This window comes from Salmo salar, chromosome ssa22 (genome assembly GCF_905237065.1).
Source record: "Salmo salar chromosome ssa22, Ssal_v3.1, whole genome shotgun sequence".
Classification (NCBI taxonomy): domain Eukaryota; kingdom Metazoa; phylum Chordata; class Actinopteri; order Salmoniformes; family Salmonidae; genus Salmo; species Salmo salar.
In genome coordinates this window covers 47,510,057-47,528,755 of record NC_059463.1, presented here as the reverse complement: position 1 = coordinate 47,528,755, position 18,699 = coordinate 47,510,057, and the positions used below count along the sequence as shown (strand labels likewise).

Genomic DNA, 18,699 nt, shown 5'->3' with positions numbered 1-18,699 from the left:
TTTGGTGACAAAACGGATGGCACTGTGATAGACTGCATCCAGCTTGTTGAGTAGGGTATTGGAAGCTATTTTGTAAATGACATCGCCGAAGTCGAGGATTGGTAGGATGGTCAGTTTTACGAGGGTATGTTTGGCAGCATGAGTGAAGGATGCTTTGTTGCGAAATAGGAAGCCAATTCGAGATTTCACTTTGGATTGGAGATGATTGATGTGAGTCTGGAAGGAGAGTTTACAGTCTAACCAGACACCTAGGTATTTGTAGTTGTCCACAAATTCTAAGTTAGAACCGTCCAGAGAAGTGATGCTGGACAGGCGGGCAGGTGCAGGCAGCGATCGGTTGAAGAGCATGCATTTAGTTTTACTTGTGTTTAGGAGCAGTTGGAGACCACGGAAGGAGAGTTGAATGGCATTGAAGCTCGTCTGGAGGGTTGTTAACACAGTGTCCAAAGAAGGGCCAGAAGTGTACAGAATGGTGTCGTCTGCGTAGAGGTGGATCAGAGATTCACCAGCAGCAAGAGCGACATCATTTATGTATACAGAGAAAAGAGTTGGCCCAAGAATTGAACCCTGTGGTACCCCCATAGAGACTGCCAGAGGTCCAGACAGTAGGCCCTCCGATTTGACACACTGAACTCTGTCAGAGAAGTAGTTGGTGAACCAGGCGACGCAATCGTTTGAGAAACCAAGGCTACTGAGTCTGCCGATGAGGATGTGGTGATTAACAGAGTCAAAAGCTTTGGCCAGGTCAATGAATACGGCAGCACAGTATTGTTTCTTATCGATGGCGGTTACGATGTCGTTTAGGACCTTGAGCGTGGCTGAGGTGCACCCATGACCAGCTCTGAAACCAGATTGCATAGCGGAGAGGGTGCGGTGGGATTCGAAATGGTCGGTAATCTGTTTGTTGACTTGGCTTTCGAAGACCTTAGAAAGGCAGGGTAGGATGGATATAGGTCTGTAGCAATTAGGGTCAAGAGTGTCACCTCCTTTGAAGAGGGGGATGACAGCAGCTGCTTTCCAATCTATGGGAATCTCAGACGACACGAAAGAGAGGTTGAACAGGCTAGTAATAGGGGTTGCAATAATTTCGGCAGATAATTTTAGAAAGAAAGGGTCCAGATTGTCAAGCCCAGCTGATTTGTAGGGGTCCAGATTTTGCAGCTCTTTCAGAACATCAGCTGAATGGATTTGGGAGAAGGAGAAATGGGGGAGGCTTGGGCGAGTAGCTGTGGGGGGTGCAGTGCTGTTGAATGCAGTAGGGGTAGTTAGCTGGAAAGCATGGTCAGCCGTGAGAAAATGCTTATTGAAATTCTCAATTATAGTGGGCTTATCGGTGGTGACAGAGTTTCCTATCCTCAGTGCAGTGGGCAGTTGGGAGGAGGTGTTCTTATTCTCCATGGACTTTACAATGTCCCAGAACTTTTTACAGTTGGAGTTGCACGAAGCGAATTTCTGTTTGAAAAAGCTAGCCTTGGCGTTTCTAACTGCCTGTGTGTATTGGTTTCTAACTTCCCTAAAAAGTTGCATATCGCGGGGGCAGTTCGATGCTAATGCAGAACGCCACAGGATATTTTTGTGTTGGTTAAGGGCAGTCAGGTCTGGGGAGAACCAAGGGCTATATCTGTTCCTGGTTCTAAATTTCTTGAAAGGGGCATGCTTATTTAAGATGGAGAGGAAGGCATTTAAAAAAAATAACCAGGCATCCTCTACTGACGGGATGAGGTCAATATCCTTCCAGGATACCAGGGCCAGGTCGATTAGAAAGGCTTGCTCGTTGAAATGTTTCAGGGAGCGTTTGTGTGTATATCCTGTGTGTATATCCTGCATATCCTGCAGTGTCACAAGAGAATGACATCAAAATCAAATCAATATCAAAATTATAAAGCCCTTTTTACATCAGCAGATGTTACAAAGTGCTTATACAGAAAACCCAGCCAAAAACCCTAAACAGCAAGGAAAAACTCCCTAGAAAGTCAGGAACCTAGGAACAAACCTAGAGGAACCAGGCTCTGAGGGGTGGCCGGTCCTCTTATAACAGTATATGGCCCTTAAAGCCAGATCGTTCTTTAAGATGTTCAAACGTGCATAGATAACCAGCAGGGTCAAGTAATAATCACAGTGGACAACGGCTTCTGCATTTGACTTTGACCCTTTCAACACGCTAGTCTCTCGTGACACACAAACCATACTGTGCTTTATCGCTTACTGTATAACACATGCTCTTCAAGAGAGAAGTGTGATGTAACATTTATGGTTGGGAGATGTGTACAGTATATTTAGGACCTCATGACATGTTCATTTGCAAATAAATCACTGACTACCCAGTCACATAGGGTGACATTTTGAAGAGACATGGTCAAATTAAAACCCATGTTCCATGGATCTAGCCTGGTCTGAGATCTGTTTGTGCTGTCTTGCCAACACCTACAGTCATCGCCAATCAGCACAAACAGATCCGGAACCAAGCTACCACTGATCAGTCCAACTGTCAGAAACATTTGAACAAACATCCAGGTAACATACCCAGGTATGTGACACAGTGTGACACCAAATAAAAGTACATGAAAGTTGAAACACTAACACTAACACTAGAGGGATAGAAATTACATCAAGTTGCCAGATAAATGAAATCAAACTTTGTCACATGCACTGAATACAGGCTTACTTACAAGCCCTTAACCAACAATGCAGTTCAAGAAGAGTTAAGCAAACATTTACTAAATAAACTAAAGTAAAAAAGAATAATAAAAGTAACACAATAAGAATAACAATAACGAGGCTATATAGAGGAGGCACCGGTACCGAGTCAGTGTGCAGGGGTACAGGTTAGTTGAGGTAATTTGTACATGTAGGTAGGGGTGAAGTGACTATGCAGAGATAATAAACAGCGAGTAGCAGCAGTGTACAAAAGGGAGGGGTCAATGTAAATAGTCCGGTGGCGATTTTATTAATTGTTCAGTAGTCTTACGGCTTGGGGGTAGAAGGAGCCTGTTAAGAAGCCTTTTGGTCCGAGACTTGGTGCTCCGGTACCGCTTGCCGTGCGGTAGCAGAGGAAACAGTCTATAACTTGGGTGTCTGGAGTCTCTGACAATTTTATGGGCTTTCCTCTGACACCGCCTATTATATAGGTCCTGTAGCCTAACGATAGTTACACATCATATACATTTCACCATTTGATTGACCCTTCAATTGTCTCATTCATCCCCCCTCCTCTCCCCTGTAACAATTCCCCAGGTCATTGCTGTAAATTAATGTGTTCTCAGTCAAATTATCTGGTAAAATAAGGAAAATATTTTGGGGGGATTACTGGGATTAATTTAAAATAACTTTTGGCCTGTACTTTAAAATATAATAATTGTTTTATGTTATATGCAGTTACCAGGTACGCATGAGTAACTACTAGGCTACATTCTGGGTACCACAGCAGTTAAAGACTGACTACATAACAATAAGGGCTTTATCTAAAGCGTTAGTAAACAAATAACAGGACCAAGACCGAGAGATGTCCAGAGGGTAGGATGATGAGGAGGATGACGTCATCTTCTGGAACTGCTTCCCTTGTTCTTCTCCTCCTCCTCTTCTTCCTCATCCGCCTCTTCCTCATCCTCCTCTTCCTCCCGTTGCTGCTGCCAGTGATTTAGCGAGCACACACGGCCCATGCCGTGTTTGATTCCCCTCTCTCTTCTTCTCTTTCTCTCTTTCCCTTTCTCCCCCCCACCCTTTCTCCGGCCGGCAGTTCAAAGCGCTTCGGCGGGCGTCTGGTTCCCATTAGGGGCTCGGCCCTCTTCTCACGTCACTGACAGCCAGCCATCTGGGATCCATTGGGCTTAATTACGCCGCCTTTGGATTCCCTAACAATGCACCACCCCCACACCATTCACTCCCACCACCACCCCAATCCCTCCCGGTCTGCACTACCAGACCATGTAGCCTGTGCAGCCCCTCACACACACACACATACACATAAATGAACATGCACATGTACATGAACAAATACAGTAACACTCTCCCAAGCTTCACAAAAATTCACAAGGCTACATCAACCCCCCCACCCTCCTTAAAAACCCCTACCTCATCAGATAAAACCCCCACCACTGACCCCACCACCTGATCCTACTTCATATCACACACACACACACACACACACACACACACACACACACACACACACACACACACACACACACACACACACACACACACACACACACACACACGTTGTATCCCCCAACTAAAGGAATCTACCAGATTATACTGCAACCCACCCCCCAATCATCCACTACCTCTATCCTATAGCCGCTGAACTGCAAGACTCTATCTGAAATGCCACTCTCTTCACTAATATACAGAAGAGGGTGGCATTTTGGAGGTAAACCCAAGATCCCTCACCTCCTGAATGGCAAGATGTGAAATAAACAGGACTGCCCCGTTGGTAGATGGAAATCTCAAATCAAATCAAAGTTTATTTGTCACGTGCGCCGAATAAAACAGGTGTAGACCTTACAGTGAAATGCTTACTTACAGGCTCTAACCAATAGTGCAAAAAAGGTGTTAGGTGAACAATAGGTAAAGAAATAAAACAACAGTAAAAACACAGTGAAAAGGACAGTGAAAGGTAGATGAATATGAATCAAATTAGAAAGATGGCAGGCTGCATTGAACCAGGTTATTACATTTATGGTATTTCAAGATGCATAAAATACAGCCAATGCAGAAAGTCTGAAATTGGGTGCATATTTTCTGGCTGTATAGAAAGTCTGAAATTGGGTGCATATTTTCTGGTTGTACAGAAAGTCTGAAATTGGGTGCATATTTTCTGGCTGTACGGAAAGTCTGGGGAATAGAGGCCCAGTCACAGATTTTCCTTGCACAGAATTGGCAATTTATTGCTTATGGTGTTTGTTGGGGGAATTGGGTGGGGGAACACGTGGGAAAGTGAACACATTTTCACTTGTAAAAAATGTGTTTCTAAGGTGAATTCTTGGGATTTTACATTTGGATTTCCCAGAGTAATTTTTTTCAAATTCCACACTAGGATATTGCCTATATGTCTACAAGAAACAGTTAGGTAACGTCTACCTGTAGGCTACTTAGAAAACTAAGTGATAGAGCTACCTGTATTGACATCTGAGCTACTGTAAGAAAAAACTACTAGGTAACATACACCTGTACTAAGAGCTAAGAAAAAGTTACTAGTTAACATCTACCTGTAATGAAAACGAAGTGACAGTTACTAGGTAACATCTACCTGTAATGAAAACGAAGTGACAGTTACTAGGTAACATCTACCTTCAATGAAAACGAAGTGACAGTTACTAGGTATCATCTACCTGTAATGAAAACGAAGTGACAGTTACTAGGTAACATCTACCTGCAATGAAAACGAAGTGACAGTTACTAGTTAACATCTACCTGTAATGAAAACGAAGTGACAGTTACTAGGTAACATCTACCTGCAATGAAAACGAAGTGACAGTTACTAGGTAACATCTACCTGCAATGAAAACGAAGTGACAGTTACTAGTTAACATCTACCTGCAATGAAAACGAAGTGACAGTTACTAGTTAACATCTACCTGTAATGAAAACGAAGTGACAGTTACTAGTTAACATCTACCTATAATGAAAACGAAGTGACAGTTACTAGGTAACATCTACCTGTAATGAAAACGAAGTGACAGTTATTAGTTAACATCTACCTGCAATGAAAACGAAGTGACAGTTACTAGGTAACATCTACCTGCAATGAAAATGAAGTGACAGTTGTTAGTTAACATCTACCTGTAATGAAAACGAAGTGACAGTTATTAGTTAACATCTACCTGTAATGAAAACGAAGTGACAGTTATTAGTTAACATCTACCTGCAATGAAAACGAAGTGACAGTTACTAGGTAACATCTACCTGCAATGAAAATGAAGTGACAGTTACTAGTTAACATCTACCTGCAATGAAAACGAAGTGACAGTTACTAGGTAACATCTACCTGTAATGAAAACGAAGTGACAGTTGCTAGGTAACATCTACCTGTAATGAAAATGAAGTTACAGTTGCTAGGTAACATCTACCTGTAATGAAAATGAAGTGACAGTTGTTAGGTACAGGGAACTACCTGTACACGTAACGAAGATACAGTCACTAGGTAACATACACCTAAACTAGGGAACAGTTACTTGGTTTTCTTATTCTTCTATACAACCAGTGAATCAACACAGACCATACTGCTTAACAGGCTCTCAGTGAGTTAGCAATTAGCATAGTATGCTATGGGTAAACATTGAGCCTAGCGTCTGCCTGTTGGAATCGATGGCTCGTAACGGTACAGTATGGCTTCAGCCGTTAGAATCCTGAGTTTGACGAGCTTGGCCCACCCACTGTGTGTATGCACTATACGGACCTCACATACCGTTCATCGTCTGGTGGCGAGCCAACACCGCTGACAGGAACGCTCAAAGTTCATTACGCCGCAAACCGAGCAGCTAATCATTCAGGGGCTGAGGCTTGAATGAAGTGGAAAGTGCGGTGCACAGAAAAAAGACACACCTCCATTCAGTGGCATGGATCCACACCATATAATGGAGGGCATCACAAAAATCTAACTCACACCACAATATAAACACATGATACTGTACAAGTCTGTTATATCCCAGCTGTGCGTAGAATTTCAAGGATGAGTGAAGAGTTTTGGTAAGACTTTCTATGAATCAATTGCGCACACACCCCATTGACTAAAATATAATCTTTGCACTTTTCTGGTTTTGTCTTAATGTGATTTGGGCTGGAGGTAAGGTGAGGTAGGTTAGGTGTATCTCTAACTCTTTACCTGAATGCTGCTAGGTATTCTGCATCGCCCATGGGGGGGTCCAAGCCTCCCGTCCACGCCACGTTGACATTGAACCCCTCACCTGCTCCTACTCCCACCTGGACAGAGAGGAAGAGAAAGAGAGATAGAGATGGGAGAGAGAGAGAGAGAGAGATGGGAGAGAGAGAAATAGAGATATTCATTGTTATTCATTCATATTCATAGTTATGTTAACATCTTACTTCATTGAAAGTTATGCTGAGAGCTGAGGGAGGGTCGTGAGATATTTTGCGTCAAATGTTCACACACAATCAGCACCATAGTTTCAAAATGCATATTTGTGCCATTGAGGAAAAGCTGTGTCACATTTCAATGACATAAGGGAGTGATTACAATTTCCAAATGAAAGACAGCTGGACATTAATTCAACTCAACAATTTTTATTTTTGATACAATTTGTCAAATCTGCTCATAAATCACAAAACTACACCCTGAATATGTCCCAGTTTTAACACACTACAGGGACAAATTTTCTTGAGTTGGCACTTGTCGATATTTCGTTTCTAGCTATATTTCACCCAAACTCAGCACCCAGAACCAAATGTTAACGTCTGTCACAAGAGAGTATATTTCACCAAATGCCAGGCACAACCTGATTTGACCTCACATTAATGGGGTGGGAGAATAGTTGAGCCACTGGTCTTAAGAGTAGGCCTTAAAATGACTGCCTCTCTTTTTAGTCCTGCTAGCGGCTATTTACTGTAGCTATTTAGCTATTTACTGTAGCTAATTAGCTATTTACTGTAGCTATTTAGCTATTTACTGTAGCTATTTACTGTAGCTATTTAGCTATTTAGCTATTTACTGTAGCTAATTAGCTATTTACTGTAGCTAATTAGCTATTTACTGTAGCTATTTAGCTATTTACTGTAGCTGTTTAGCTATTTACTGTAGCTATTTAGCTATTTACTGTAGCTAATTAGCTATTTACTGTAGCTATTTACTGTAGCTATTTAGCTATTTACTGAAGCTATTTAGCTATTTACTGTAGCTGTTTAGCTATTTACTGTAGCTATTTAGCTATTTACTGTAGCTATTTACTGTAGCTATTTAGCTATTTACTGTAGCTATTTAGCTATTTACTGTAGCTATTTAGCTATTTACTGTAGCTAATTAGCTATTTACTGTAGCTATTTACTGTAGCTATTTAGCTATTTACTGAAGCTATTTAGCTTTTGAAAACCTCTCCAACATCACTCAATGTCATGGTGAGGAGAGAGTAAGGACTGAGTGACACCCTATTGGCAACAAACCGTGGTCATTTCCTTTGTGTGTGTGTGTGTGTGTGTGTGTGTGTGTGTGTGTGTGTGTGTGTGTGTGTGTGTGTGTGTGTGTGTGTGTGTGTGTGTGTGTGTGTGTGTGTGTGTGTGTGTGATGATGTGCATCACAGAATGTCTCTTGGTGGACTTGATGTTCACAGGGTAAATTCAAAACACATGCGCTCCGCCATACACTGCCAACTAGTCACTCTCTGTCTCTCGCACACGCACCCTCTCTCTCTCTCTCTCTCCCTCTATCCATCACTCCATTGTTCTTCTCTTCTTCATCCCCTTTCTTCATTTTTTCTCTTTTATTTCCCTTTCTGTCTTTCCTTTCATGTTTAAAAGATGCTGGAGTGGATTAGGGATACCCTGATGTTTCTGTGTAGTACCCCTGGTCACATAGTGTCTTATATAGGAACATGGTTCTGTGGTGACATCACCGCTACCCCCTAATGTGTTATATTGGTACATGGTTCTGTGGTGACATCACCGCTACCCCCTAGTGTGTTATATTGGTACATGGTTCTGTGGTGACATCACCGCTACCCACTTGTGTGTTATATAGGTACATGGTGCTGTGGTGACATCACCGCTACCCACTTGTGTGCTATTTGGTACATGGTTCTGTGGTGACATCACCGCTACCCCCTAGTGTTATTTTGGTACATGGTGCTGTGGTGACATCACCGCTACCCCCTAGTGTTATTTTGGTACATGGTGCTGTGGTGACATCACTGCTACCCCCTAGTGTGTTATATAGGTACATGGTGCTGTGGTGACATCACCACTACCCCCCAAGTGTGCTATATAGGTACATGGTTCTGTGGTGACATCACCGCTACCCCCTAGTGTGTTATATAGGTACATGGTTCCTTGGTGACATCACCACTACCCCCCAAGTGTGCTATATAGGTACATGGTGCCGTGGTGACATCACCGCTACCCACTTGTGTGTTATATAGGTACATGGTGCTGTGGTGACATCACCGTTACCCCCTAGTGTGTTATATAGGTACACGGTGCTGTGGTGACATCACCGTTACCCCCTAGTGTGTTAAATAGGTACATGGTTCTGTGGTGACATCACTGCTACCCCCTAGTGTGTTATATAGGTACATGGTGCTGTGGTGACATCACCGCTACCCACTTGTGTGTTATATAGGTACATGGTGCTGTGGTGACATCACCGTTACCCCCTAGTGTGTTATATAGGTACATGGTTCTGTGGTGACATCACCGCTACCCACTTGTGTGTTATATAGGTACATGGTTCTGTGGTGACATCACTGCTACCCCCTAGTGTGTTATATAGGTACATGGTGCTGTGGTGACATCACCATTACCCCCTAGTGTGTTATATAGGTACATGGTGCTGTGGTGACATCACCATTACCCCCTAGTGTGTTATATAGGTACATGGTGCTGTGGTGACATCACCATTACCCCCTAGTGTGTTATATAGGTACATGGTGCTGTGGTGACATCACCATTACCCCCTAGTGTGTTATATAGGTACATGGTGCTGTGGTGACATCACCGTTACCCCCTAGTGTGTTATATAGGTACATGGTTCTGTGGTGACATCACTGTACCCCCTAGTGTGTTATGTTGGTACATGATGCTGTGGTGGAGGGACACAGAGACTTCAGAGGTTTACCACACAGTTCAGTGGAGGTCGAGTGGCCATTTAAGGCAAAGCCACATCCAAGCCAGAACAGCCTCATATCGACCATCCCCTCATGATGAAGTTTATGGGAAAACATCCACTTTTTCATCCTCACAGTTTTGTGAGAATGGGAAAATGGGGGGGGTATTTGGTGGGGGTAAAAGATGCTGAAGGGGTTTTCAGACTATCTAACAGACCCAATCTGGTGGTGAATAGTGCAACCTAATATACCTCAGCTGGGTCCCCGCTACCGGGGAAGAATTTGCCGTTGTCATAGCGATGCAAGGAGATGTACAGCACGCTGGGGTCGTTGTAGAAGACCGACTGGGTACCGTTCCCATGGTGAACATCCTGAACATTGGTGAGAAAGGTCAAGGGGCAGTCAGACTCTTAATTCTTTAGTATACTAAACTAGTCTAATACTTGATCTTAATGTTTGCATCATCCCCTTCAGTGCACACTAAAATACATACAATTATTTGTCCTTATAAGTTGTGTGTGTGTATGTGTGTGTGTGTGTGTGTGTGTGTGTGTGTGTGTGTGTGTGTGTGTGTGTGTGTGTGTGTGTGTGTGTGTGTCTGTATGCCTAGGCCCAGACTCGTGGCAGGTCTGACTCATGTGGAAAGCAGAGATCAGCGTGAATGCTGACACCAAGCTTATGGTCAATATGTGTGTTAAAGTAAGCACGTGTGTGTGTCTGTGTTTAGATCCCATGTGTGGACCAGTGACAGCGGCCGTCTCTCACCCAGTCCACAATGAGGATCTTGCTGACGCTGAGTTTGTGCTGGAGCTGCTTGGCTGCGATGGCCACGGAGTTGAAGAAGCAGAAACCCCTTTGGAGAGACACACATATGGGGACATATGAAGACTTATGAGAACATGTCCCCATAATGACACCATAGACACCCAATGTAAAGTCAAGGCTTTTTTACGAATATTTTCTCACAATCACATCATAGACGCCCATAAAAGTGAAAGGCCTCAGTATACACAAACTAGGTGATGTGAGGACATTAGTGCCAATGGGTTAAACATGCTTTGTTTCACTGAACATGCACTCATATTTAGGCACGGTATGGTTGGACAGTACCAGAAGGTAGGGTTGCAAAGTATGAATGACGGGAAATAGCGGTGCTGACAGCAGGAGCTATAAGCTCGGTGAGTGTGAACTAAACTGTAGATCATATCTGCTGTCCAACTCTTCTCCTCCAGAGTCATTATCGACACATAAATAACTACTGACAGGCACTGCTGAGTGCACACACTAGCACGCGTCAACTCAAACACCAACACACACACACAGACGCAAGCAAACACACGCGTTTCCAAGCACACAAGCAGACAAGCACACACACACACGTGGTAAGCGTACCAATGCCTTCTATTAGAGGTGGTTCTATAAGCTGACAGCACAATGTCCTGAAAGCTGGACATGAATTGAGCAGTGCGGGTAGAAGTAGATTGCTGTTAGCCTTGGGCAAGTAACACACATACTCCATACACACACATAACACACACCTGAAAGGTACTTTTGATGTATAGGGAACCCTTTGAAATTATTTTAGAGACCTCCTGTTTCCATGTGTGTGTGTGTGTGTGTGTGTGTGTGTGTGTGTGTGTGTGTGTGTGTGTGTGTGTGTGTGTGTGTGTGTGTGTGTGTGTGTGTGTGTGTGTGTGTGTGTGTGTGTGTGTGTGTGTGTGGTGCAGTACTTACAAGGGGGTAGAGTGGGCTGCATGATGTCCAGGGGGCCTCACCACTGCAAAGCCATTCTGTGAGGATGGAATAGAAACTGTAACACTGACTGGCTTTCTCTGATTAAATCTTATGATTTCACTAATATTAGTAAAAATACAGGTGACATTGAAAGGTTTTGATATAACCATATTAAATTCTAATTTCATGTGAAATTCATAAATTCAATAAACCACGAAGAGAAATGACTATGCTTCAATGTGTATTAATGTATGTTATGGGGTTGACAATTCTGATCAGCTGTGTTACGGCTCTGACAGGACTAAGTGGGGGTGGACAATGAGCGATTGGCGGTCTCACCTTCAGCTCTCCCTGTGCCACCCTGAGTGCCAGCTCCGTCACACTGCCTGCTGCCAAGCGAGACGCCGTTGATGTGTGCATCTCGTTCCAGATCGTATCATTGTCCACCTGTCAATCACGCAAAACCAAGAAGTTACGTCAGGGGACGGGATAAAAATTATAACCACAGTGAGAAACATGGGTATAATTTACAAGTTCATTGATTGAAAATGGTGTCAGACTAATGAGGTAAAGAGGAAGTCACCCATTGGAATAGGGAGGTGACAGGTTGTGACAGGTTGTAGGAAAGATTCCAGTATTGGATTACAAAGTCTACTGTTTATTCCAACCAAATGAAGAGTATCATGACGTATTGGGAGCCAGGGGGAAGGGTTTGGCAAGGGTAACATTTACCCACACTAATCACCACAACATTGACTTACTGCTGGTGTAAAGGTGGTAGTAAAATATTCCTGTTCTCAGATCCTCTCTCTCTCTCTCTCTCTCTCTCTCTCTCTCCCTTTGTTATTCCATGTTTCAAAACTCCACATTTCTGGCGGTTTGGCACAAAGGAACAATGAAATCAGAGGAATTTCTTTTATCACCGTCTTGGCCATCTTGTTCCAATCAGTGTGCCTGACCAGAGGAGCCAAGAGCCGGAAATCCAGACAGATCAGGCGCCTTATCAACACTATACAAAGCCCCTTCCTCCTCCTCTCCTCCTCCTATTCCCCCTCATCTTCTTCCTCATCCACTCATCCCATCTTCATCTTCTTCTTCTGTGTCTGCAAATATTTTATCTTTCTTTGATACAAACCATCCTCTCCTCCTCTACTTTCATTTTCTCCCTGTTTCTCTCAACTCCTTCCTCCTCCTCTCATCTCCTCTTCGTCTTCTTTAATGTCTGCATCTCCTCCTTCCTTATTTTTTATTTTATTTTTTATTTCACCTTTATTTAACCAGGTAGGCTAGTTCTCTTTTACAACTGGGACCTTATCAACACCATACAAGCCTACTTCTTCCTAACCCCCCTTTCTCTTATTCCTCTTCAACTCATCCCTGCCTCATCCTCTTCTTTGGTGTCCATAAAGTCCACCTCTCTCTCTCCCTCTTTCTCCCTCTCTCTCCCTCATTCTCTCTCTCATCTCTCACCTTTTTTTTGTCTTTGATATCTATTTGGCGTTTCGACCAAGTCCCTGCCAACAACAACATCCTCCATAATCTGTAGTCCTATTAGCTTAATTGTGTAATGAGGCATAATCAAGCATGTAATGTTTGCCATTTTGTAATGTGATTAGATAAGTGGAAAGATTTCACAATCGTTGATTGTGCATTACAGGGTCTGTTGAGCTGTGTGCCTGTGTACTGTAAGTGTGTGTGTGTACTTTTGAGTAACTCACCCCAACTCCTCCACATCGTAGCATCACAAACATCCTTTGAGATAAGATCCCTGCAAGAGAAAGATAAGATAACTTTAACATGCTTTAATAACACACTTGTATGCCCTCTGTAAATACAAATAACATTTTTAAATCAAGAGCTTAGTTGGTTTAGCCATGGAAAAAGATGGGAACCTTTCCGCTAGCCAGGATTGGTTGAGATAATGGATGGGCTGGACATGCCAAGAGATGAGTTCAGATTGGTCTGCCATGTAGCATGCTTCTGTCTATAACATAAGCAGCTCAGTATGTGTAGATAATCCTTTCTCTCGTGGCTTTTTTAAAAGATATAATGTGGCAAAAGTGTTGCTACTGCTCTAAACAACGTTGCTGCCCAGGATTTAGCAGGCACTATCGACAAAGATCAGTGGGAAAAAGTTGTGATGGACTACTTTCTGCACACGGCCAGTGTGAACCGGCGTGACTTGACACAACGAGCCAAACAAGCTGTAGTGACAAACAAAACGGAAACGACACAGGACATCTTACTTAGTTAAATTGGTTCCAGTCTGCCGTGAAGCGTTCATCCATGTATACGGGTAAGAGTCTAGCTACATTTTCAGATATTATAGGTTTCACATTTTGTCAGAAAGTCATTTTCATTGCAAGTTACTGTTAGCTAGCTAGCGAATGTTAGCTTGCCGGCTCGCTAGCTAACGTTGCGTGTACGATCTGTGTAATTGAATCAAGTTGGTTAGTTTTAGCTACCTGCAGATTCATTCTACAGCATTTCATGGATGGTGGCTAGCTATTACAATATGTTTGTACTGTAGCTATGGGTTGGGATTATGGTTAATTGTTTAGATAGCTAGAGCTAGCTAGCTGCATGTCTCAACAAAAGACTCCACTTCGCCAGATGTTTCCACGACCCATCAGGTTGGCCAGATGTGTCTGAGGGGGGGGTTATAGCATTTCTTTCACATGACCCATCAGTTTAGACAAGTGTGTCTGGGTAAGCATCATCTAATAATTATGGTTGGCACAGCAGTGTGTTTCCGGTCACAACTTGCAGACTTGTTTACGCTGCTGTGCGTTTTTGTTGCCGATCTTACTTTGATACCTGACGGTTTTTTACTTTTTCATTACCGTATATTTTTACTTTTTCCCTCACTCAACTTTTTTCATTCAACTTTTTCACCCCGGAGGTTTTATCTGGACATGGTTCGTCAGGACTTCAAACAGCCGAAGCTAAGTAACATTAACATGATGCCTTCTAATTGCAGTCGTTGTACTTATAATATACAGGAGAACGATCGCCTTACGGCAAGGATAGCTGTGCTGCAAGCCCAGCTTCAGACGCGATCGTTAGGCAAGGGTAATTTCAGTGTAGGAAAGGATGAAACAGCGTCTGTGCCACCAGTAAGTACAGATAGTAACGTTAGTATAAACCCCCTCGCACGGTCCCCGCAGCCGGACATCTTTCTCATGGCTTCTGGAGGGAAACGCTGTAGGAATGCTCAACCGGTGTCGCTTATTCAGCCGACAGAAACTTTCAACCGGTTCTCCCCATTAAGCGAGTCGGAGTCGGAGGCCGAGACTTCTCTGGTCTCTACTCCTCCCGTTGTGGGGTCTGAGACGCCGACGGCTCCCACCATTAGCTCTGACAAATTGAAAACCCTAGTCATTGGCGACTCCATTACCCGCAGTATTAGACTTAAAACTAATCATCCAGCGATCATACACTGTTTACCAGGGGGCAGGGCTACCGACGTTAAGGCTAATCTAAAGACGGTGCTGGCTAAAGCTAAAACTGGCGAGTGTAGAGAGTATAGAGATATTGTTATCCACGTCGGCACCAACGATGTTAGGATGAAACAGTCAGAGGTCACCAAGCGCAACATAGCTTCAGCGTGTAAATCAGCTAGAAAGATGTGTCGGCATCGATTAATTGTCTCTGGCCCCCTCCCAGTTAGGGGGAGTGATGAGCTCTACAGCAGAGTCTCACAACTCAATCGCTGGTTGAAAACTGTTTTCTGCCCCTCCCAAAAGATAGAATTTGTAGATAATTGGCCCTCTTTCTGGGACTCACCCACAAACAGGACCAAGCCTGGCCTGTTGAGGAGTGACGGACTCCATCCTAGCTGGAGGGGTGCTCTCATCTTATCTACGAACATAGACAGGGCTCTAACTCCTCTAGCTCCACAATGAAATAGGGTGCAGGCCAGGCAGCAGGCTGTTAGCCAGCCTGCCAGCTTAGTGGAGTCTGCCACTAGCACAGTCAGTGTAGTCAGCTCAGCTTTCCCCATGGAGACCGTGTCTGTGCCTCGATCTAGGTTGGGCAAAATTAAAAATGGCGGTGTTCGCTTTAGCAATCTCACTAGTATAAAGACCTCCTCCATTCCTGCCATTATTGAAAGAGATTGTGATACCTCACATCTCAAAATTGGGTTACTTAATGTTAGATCCCTCACTTCCAAGGCAGTTCTAGTCAATGAACTAATCACTGATAATAATCTTGATGTGATTGGCCTGACTGAAACATGGCTTAAGCCTGATGAATTTACTGTGTTAAATGAGGCCTCACCCCCAGGTTACATTAGTGACCATACCCCCGTGCATCCGGCAAAGGCGGAGGTGTTGCTAACATTTACGATAGCAAATTTCAATTTACAAAAAAAAAAACAACAATGACGTTTTCGTCTTTTGAGCTTCTAGTCATGAAATCTATGCAGCCTACTCACTCACTTTTTATAGCTACTGTTTATAGGCCTCCTGGGCCATATGCAGTGTTCCTCACTGAGTTCCCTGAATTCCTATCGGATCTTGTAGTCATAGCAGATAATATTCTAATTTTTGGTGACTTTAACATTCACATGGAAAAGTCCACAGACCCACTCCAAAAGGCTTTCGGAGCCATCATCAACTCAGTGGGTTTTGTCCAACATGTCTCTGGACCTACTCACTGCCACAGTCATACTCTGGACCTAGTTTTGTCCCATGGAATAAATGTTGTGGATCTAAATGTTTTTCCTCATAATCCTGGACTATCGGACCACCATTTTATTACGTTTGCAATTGCAACAAATAATCTGCTCAGACCCCAACCAAGGAGCATTAAAAGTTGTGCTATAAATTCTCAGACAACCCAAAGATTCCTTGATGCCCTTCCAGACTGCCTCTGCCTACCCACGGACGTCAGAGGACAAAAATCAGTTAACCACCTAACCGAGGAACTCAATTTAACCTTGCGCAATACCCTAGATGCAGTTGCACCCCTAAAAACTAAAAACATCTGTCATAAGAAACTAGCTCCCTGGTATACAGAAAATACACGAGCTCTGAAGCAAGCTTCCAGAAAATTGGAACGGAAATGGCGCCACACCAAACTGGAAGTCTTCCGACTAGCTTGGAAAGACAGTACCGTGCAGTATCGAAGAGCCCTTACTGCTGCTCGATCATCCTATTTTTCCAACTTAATTGAGGAAAATAAGAACAATCCGAAATTTCTTTTTGATACTGTCGCAAAGCTAACTAAAAAGCAGCCTTCGCAAATGGAGGATGGCTTTCACTTCAGCAGTAATAAATTTATGAACTTCTTTGAGGAAAAGATCATGATCATTAGAAAGCAAATTACAGACTCCTCTTTAAATCTGGGTATTCCTCCAAAGCTCCATTGTCCTGAGTCTGCACAACTCTGCCAGGACCTAGGATCAAGGGAGATACTAAAGTGTTTTAGTACTATATCTCTTGACGCAATGATGAAAATAATCATGGCCTCCAAACCCTCAAGCTGCATACTGGACCCTATTCCAACTAAACTACTGAAAGAGCTGCTTCCTGTGCTTGGCCCTCCTATGTTGAACATAATAAACGGCTCTCTATCCACCGGATGTGTACCAAGCTCACTAAAAGTGGCAGTAATAAAGCCTCTCTTGAAAAAGCCGAATCTTGATCCAGAAATTATAAAAAACTATCGGCCTATATCGAATCTTCCATTCCTCTCCAAAATTTTAGAAAAAGCTGTTGCACAGCAACTGACTGCCTTCCTGAAGACAAACAATGTATACGAAACGCTTCAGTCTGGTTTTAGACCCCATCATAGCACTGAGACTGCACTTGTGAAGGTGGTAAATGACCTTTTAATGACGTCAGACCGAGGCTCTGCATCTGTCCTCGTGCTCCTAGATCTTAGTGCCGCTTTTGATACCATCGATCACCACATTCTTTTGGAGAGATTGGAAACCCAAATTGGTCTACATGGACAAGTTCTGGCCTGGTTTAGATCTTATCTGTCGGAAAGATATCAGTTTGTCTCTGTGAATGGTTTGTCCTCTGACAAATCAATTGTAAATTTCGGTGTTCCTCAAGGTTCCGTTTTAGGACCACTATTGTTTTCACTATATATTTTACCTCTTGGGGATGTCATTCGAAAACATAATGTTAAATTTCACTGCTATGCAGACGACACACAGCTGTACATTTCAATGAAACATGGTGAAGCCCCAAAATTGCCCTCGCTAGAAGCCTGTGTTTCAGACATAAAGAAGTGGATGGCTGCAAACTTTCTACTTTTAAACTCGGACAAAACAGAGATGCTTGTTCTAGGTCCCAAGAAACAAAGAGATCTTCTGTTGAATCTGACAATTAATCTGGATGGTTGTACAGTCGTCTCAAATAAAACTGTGAAGGACCTCGGCGTTACTCTGGACCCTGATCTCTCTTTTGAAGAACATATCAAGACTGTTTCAAGGACAGCTTTTTTCCATCTACGTAACATTGCAAAAATCAGAAATTTTCTGTCCAAAAATGACGCAGAAAAATTAATCCATGCTTTTGTTACTTCTAGGCTGGACTACTGCAATGCTCTACTTTCCGGCTACCCGGATAAAGCACTAAATAAACTTCAGTTAGTGCTAAATACGGCTGCTAGAATCCTGACTAGAACCAAAAAATTTGATCATATTACTCCAGTGTTAGCCTCCCTACACTGGCTTCCTGTTAAGGCAAGGGCTGATTTCAAGGTTTTACTGCTAACCTACAAAGCATTACATGGGCTTGCTCCTACCTATCTTTCCGATTTGGTCCTGCCGTACATACCTACACGTACGCTACGGTCACAAGACGCAGGCCTCCTAATTGTCCCTAGAATTTCTAAGCAAACGGCTGGAGGTAGGGCTTTCTCCTATAGAGCTCCATTTTTATGGAATGGTCTGCCTACCAATGTGAGAGACGCAGACTCAGTCTCAACCTTTAAGTCTTTACTGAAGACTTATCTCTTCAGTAGGTCCTATGATTAAGTATAGTCTGGCCCAGGAGTGTGAAGGTGAACGGAAAGGCTGGAGCAACGAACCGCACTTGCTGTCTCTGCCTTGCCGGTGCCCCTCTTTCCACTGGGATTCTCTGCCTCTAACCCTTTTACAGAGGCTGACTCACTGGCCTACTGGTGTTCTTCCATGCCGTCCATGGGAGGGGTGCGTCACTTGAGTGGATTGAGTCAC

The 18,699-nt window shown here is 43.5% G+C and overlaps 1 protein-coding gene across 4 annotated transcripts in view; it reads right to left on the bottom strand.

Moving 5' to 3' along the window:
• The window catches only part of LOC106583614 (histone deacetylase 7), a 98,621-nt gene that overhangs the window by 9,613 nt on the left and 70,309 nt on the right, over nucleotides 1-18,699 (bottom strand). For all 4 annotated transcript variants that reach the window (XM_045705254.1, XM_045705253.1, XM_014167998.2 and 1 more), the window contains exons 14-19: nucleotides 13,223-13,272; nucleotides 11,844-11,951; nucleotides 11,505-11,560; nucleotides 10,536-10,623; nucleotides 10,022-10,141; nucleotides 6,824-6,921 (exon numbers count right to left, since the gene is read on the bottom strand). In XM_045705254.1, the coding sequence (XP_045561210.1) occupies nucleotides 6,824-6,921; nucleotides 10,022-10,141; nucleotides 10,536-10,623; nucleotides 11,505-11,560; nucleotides 11,844-11,951; nucleotides 13,223-13,272 (520 nt within the window). The remainder of the gene's footprint in view (nucleotides 1-6,823; nucleotides 6,922-10,021; nucleotides 10,142-10,535; nucleotides 10,624-11,504; nucleotides 11,561-11,843; nucleotides 11,952-13,222; nucleotides 13,273-18,699) is intronic.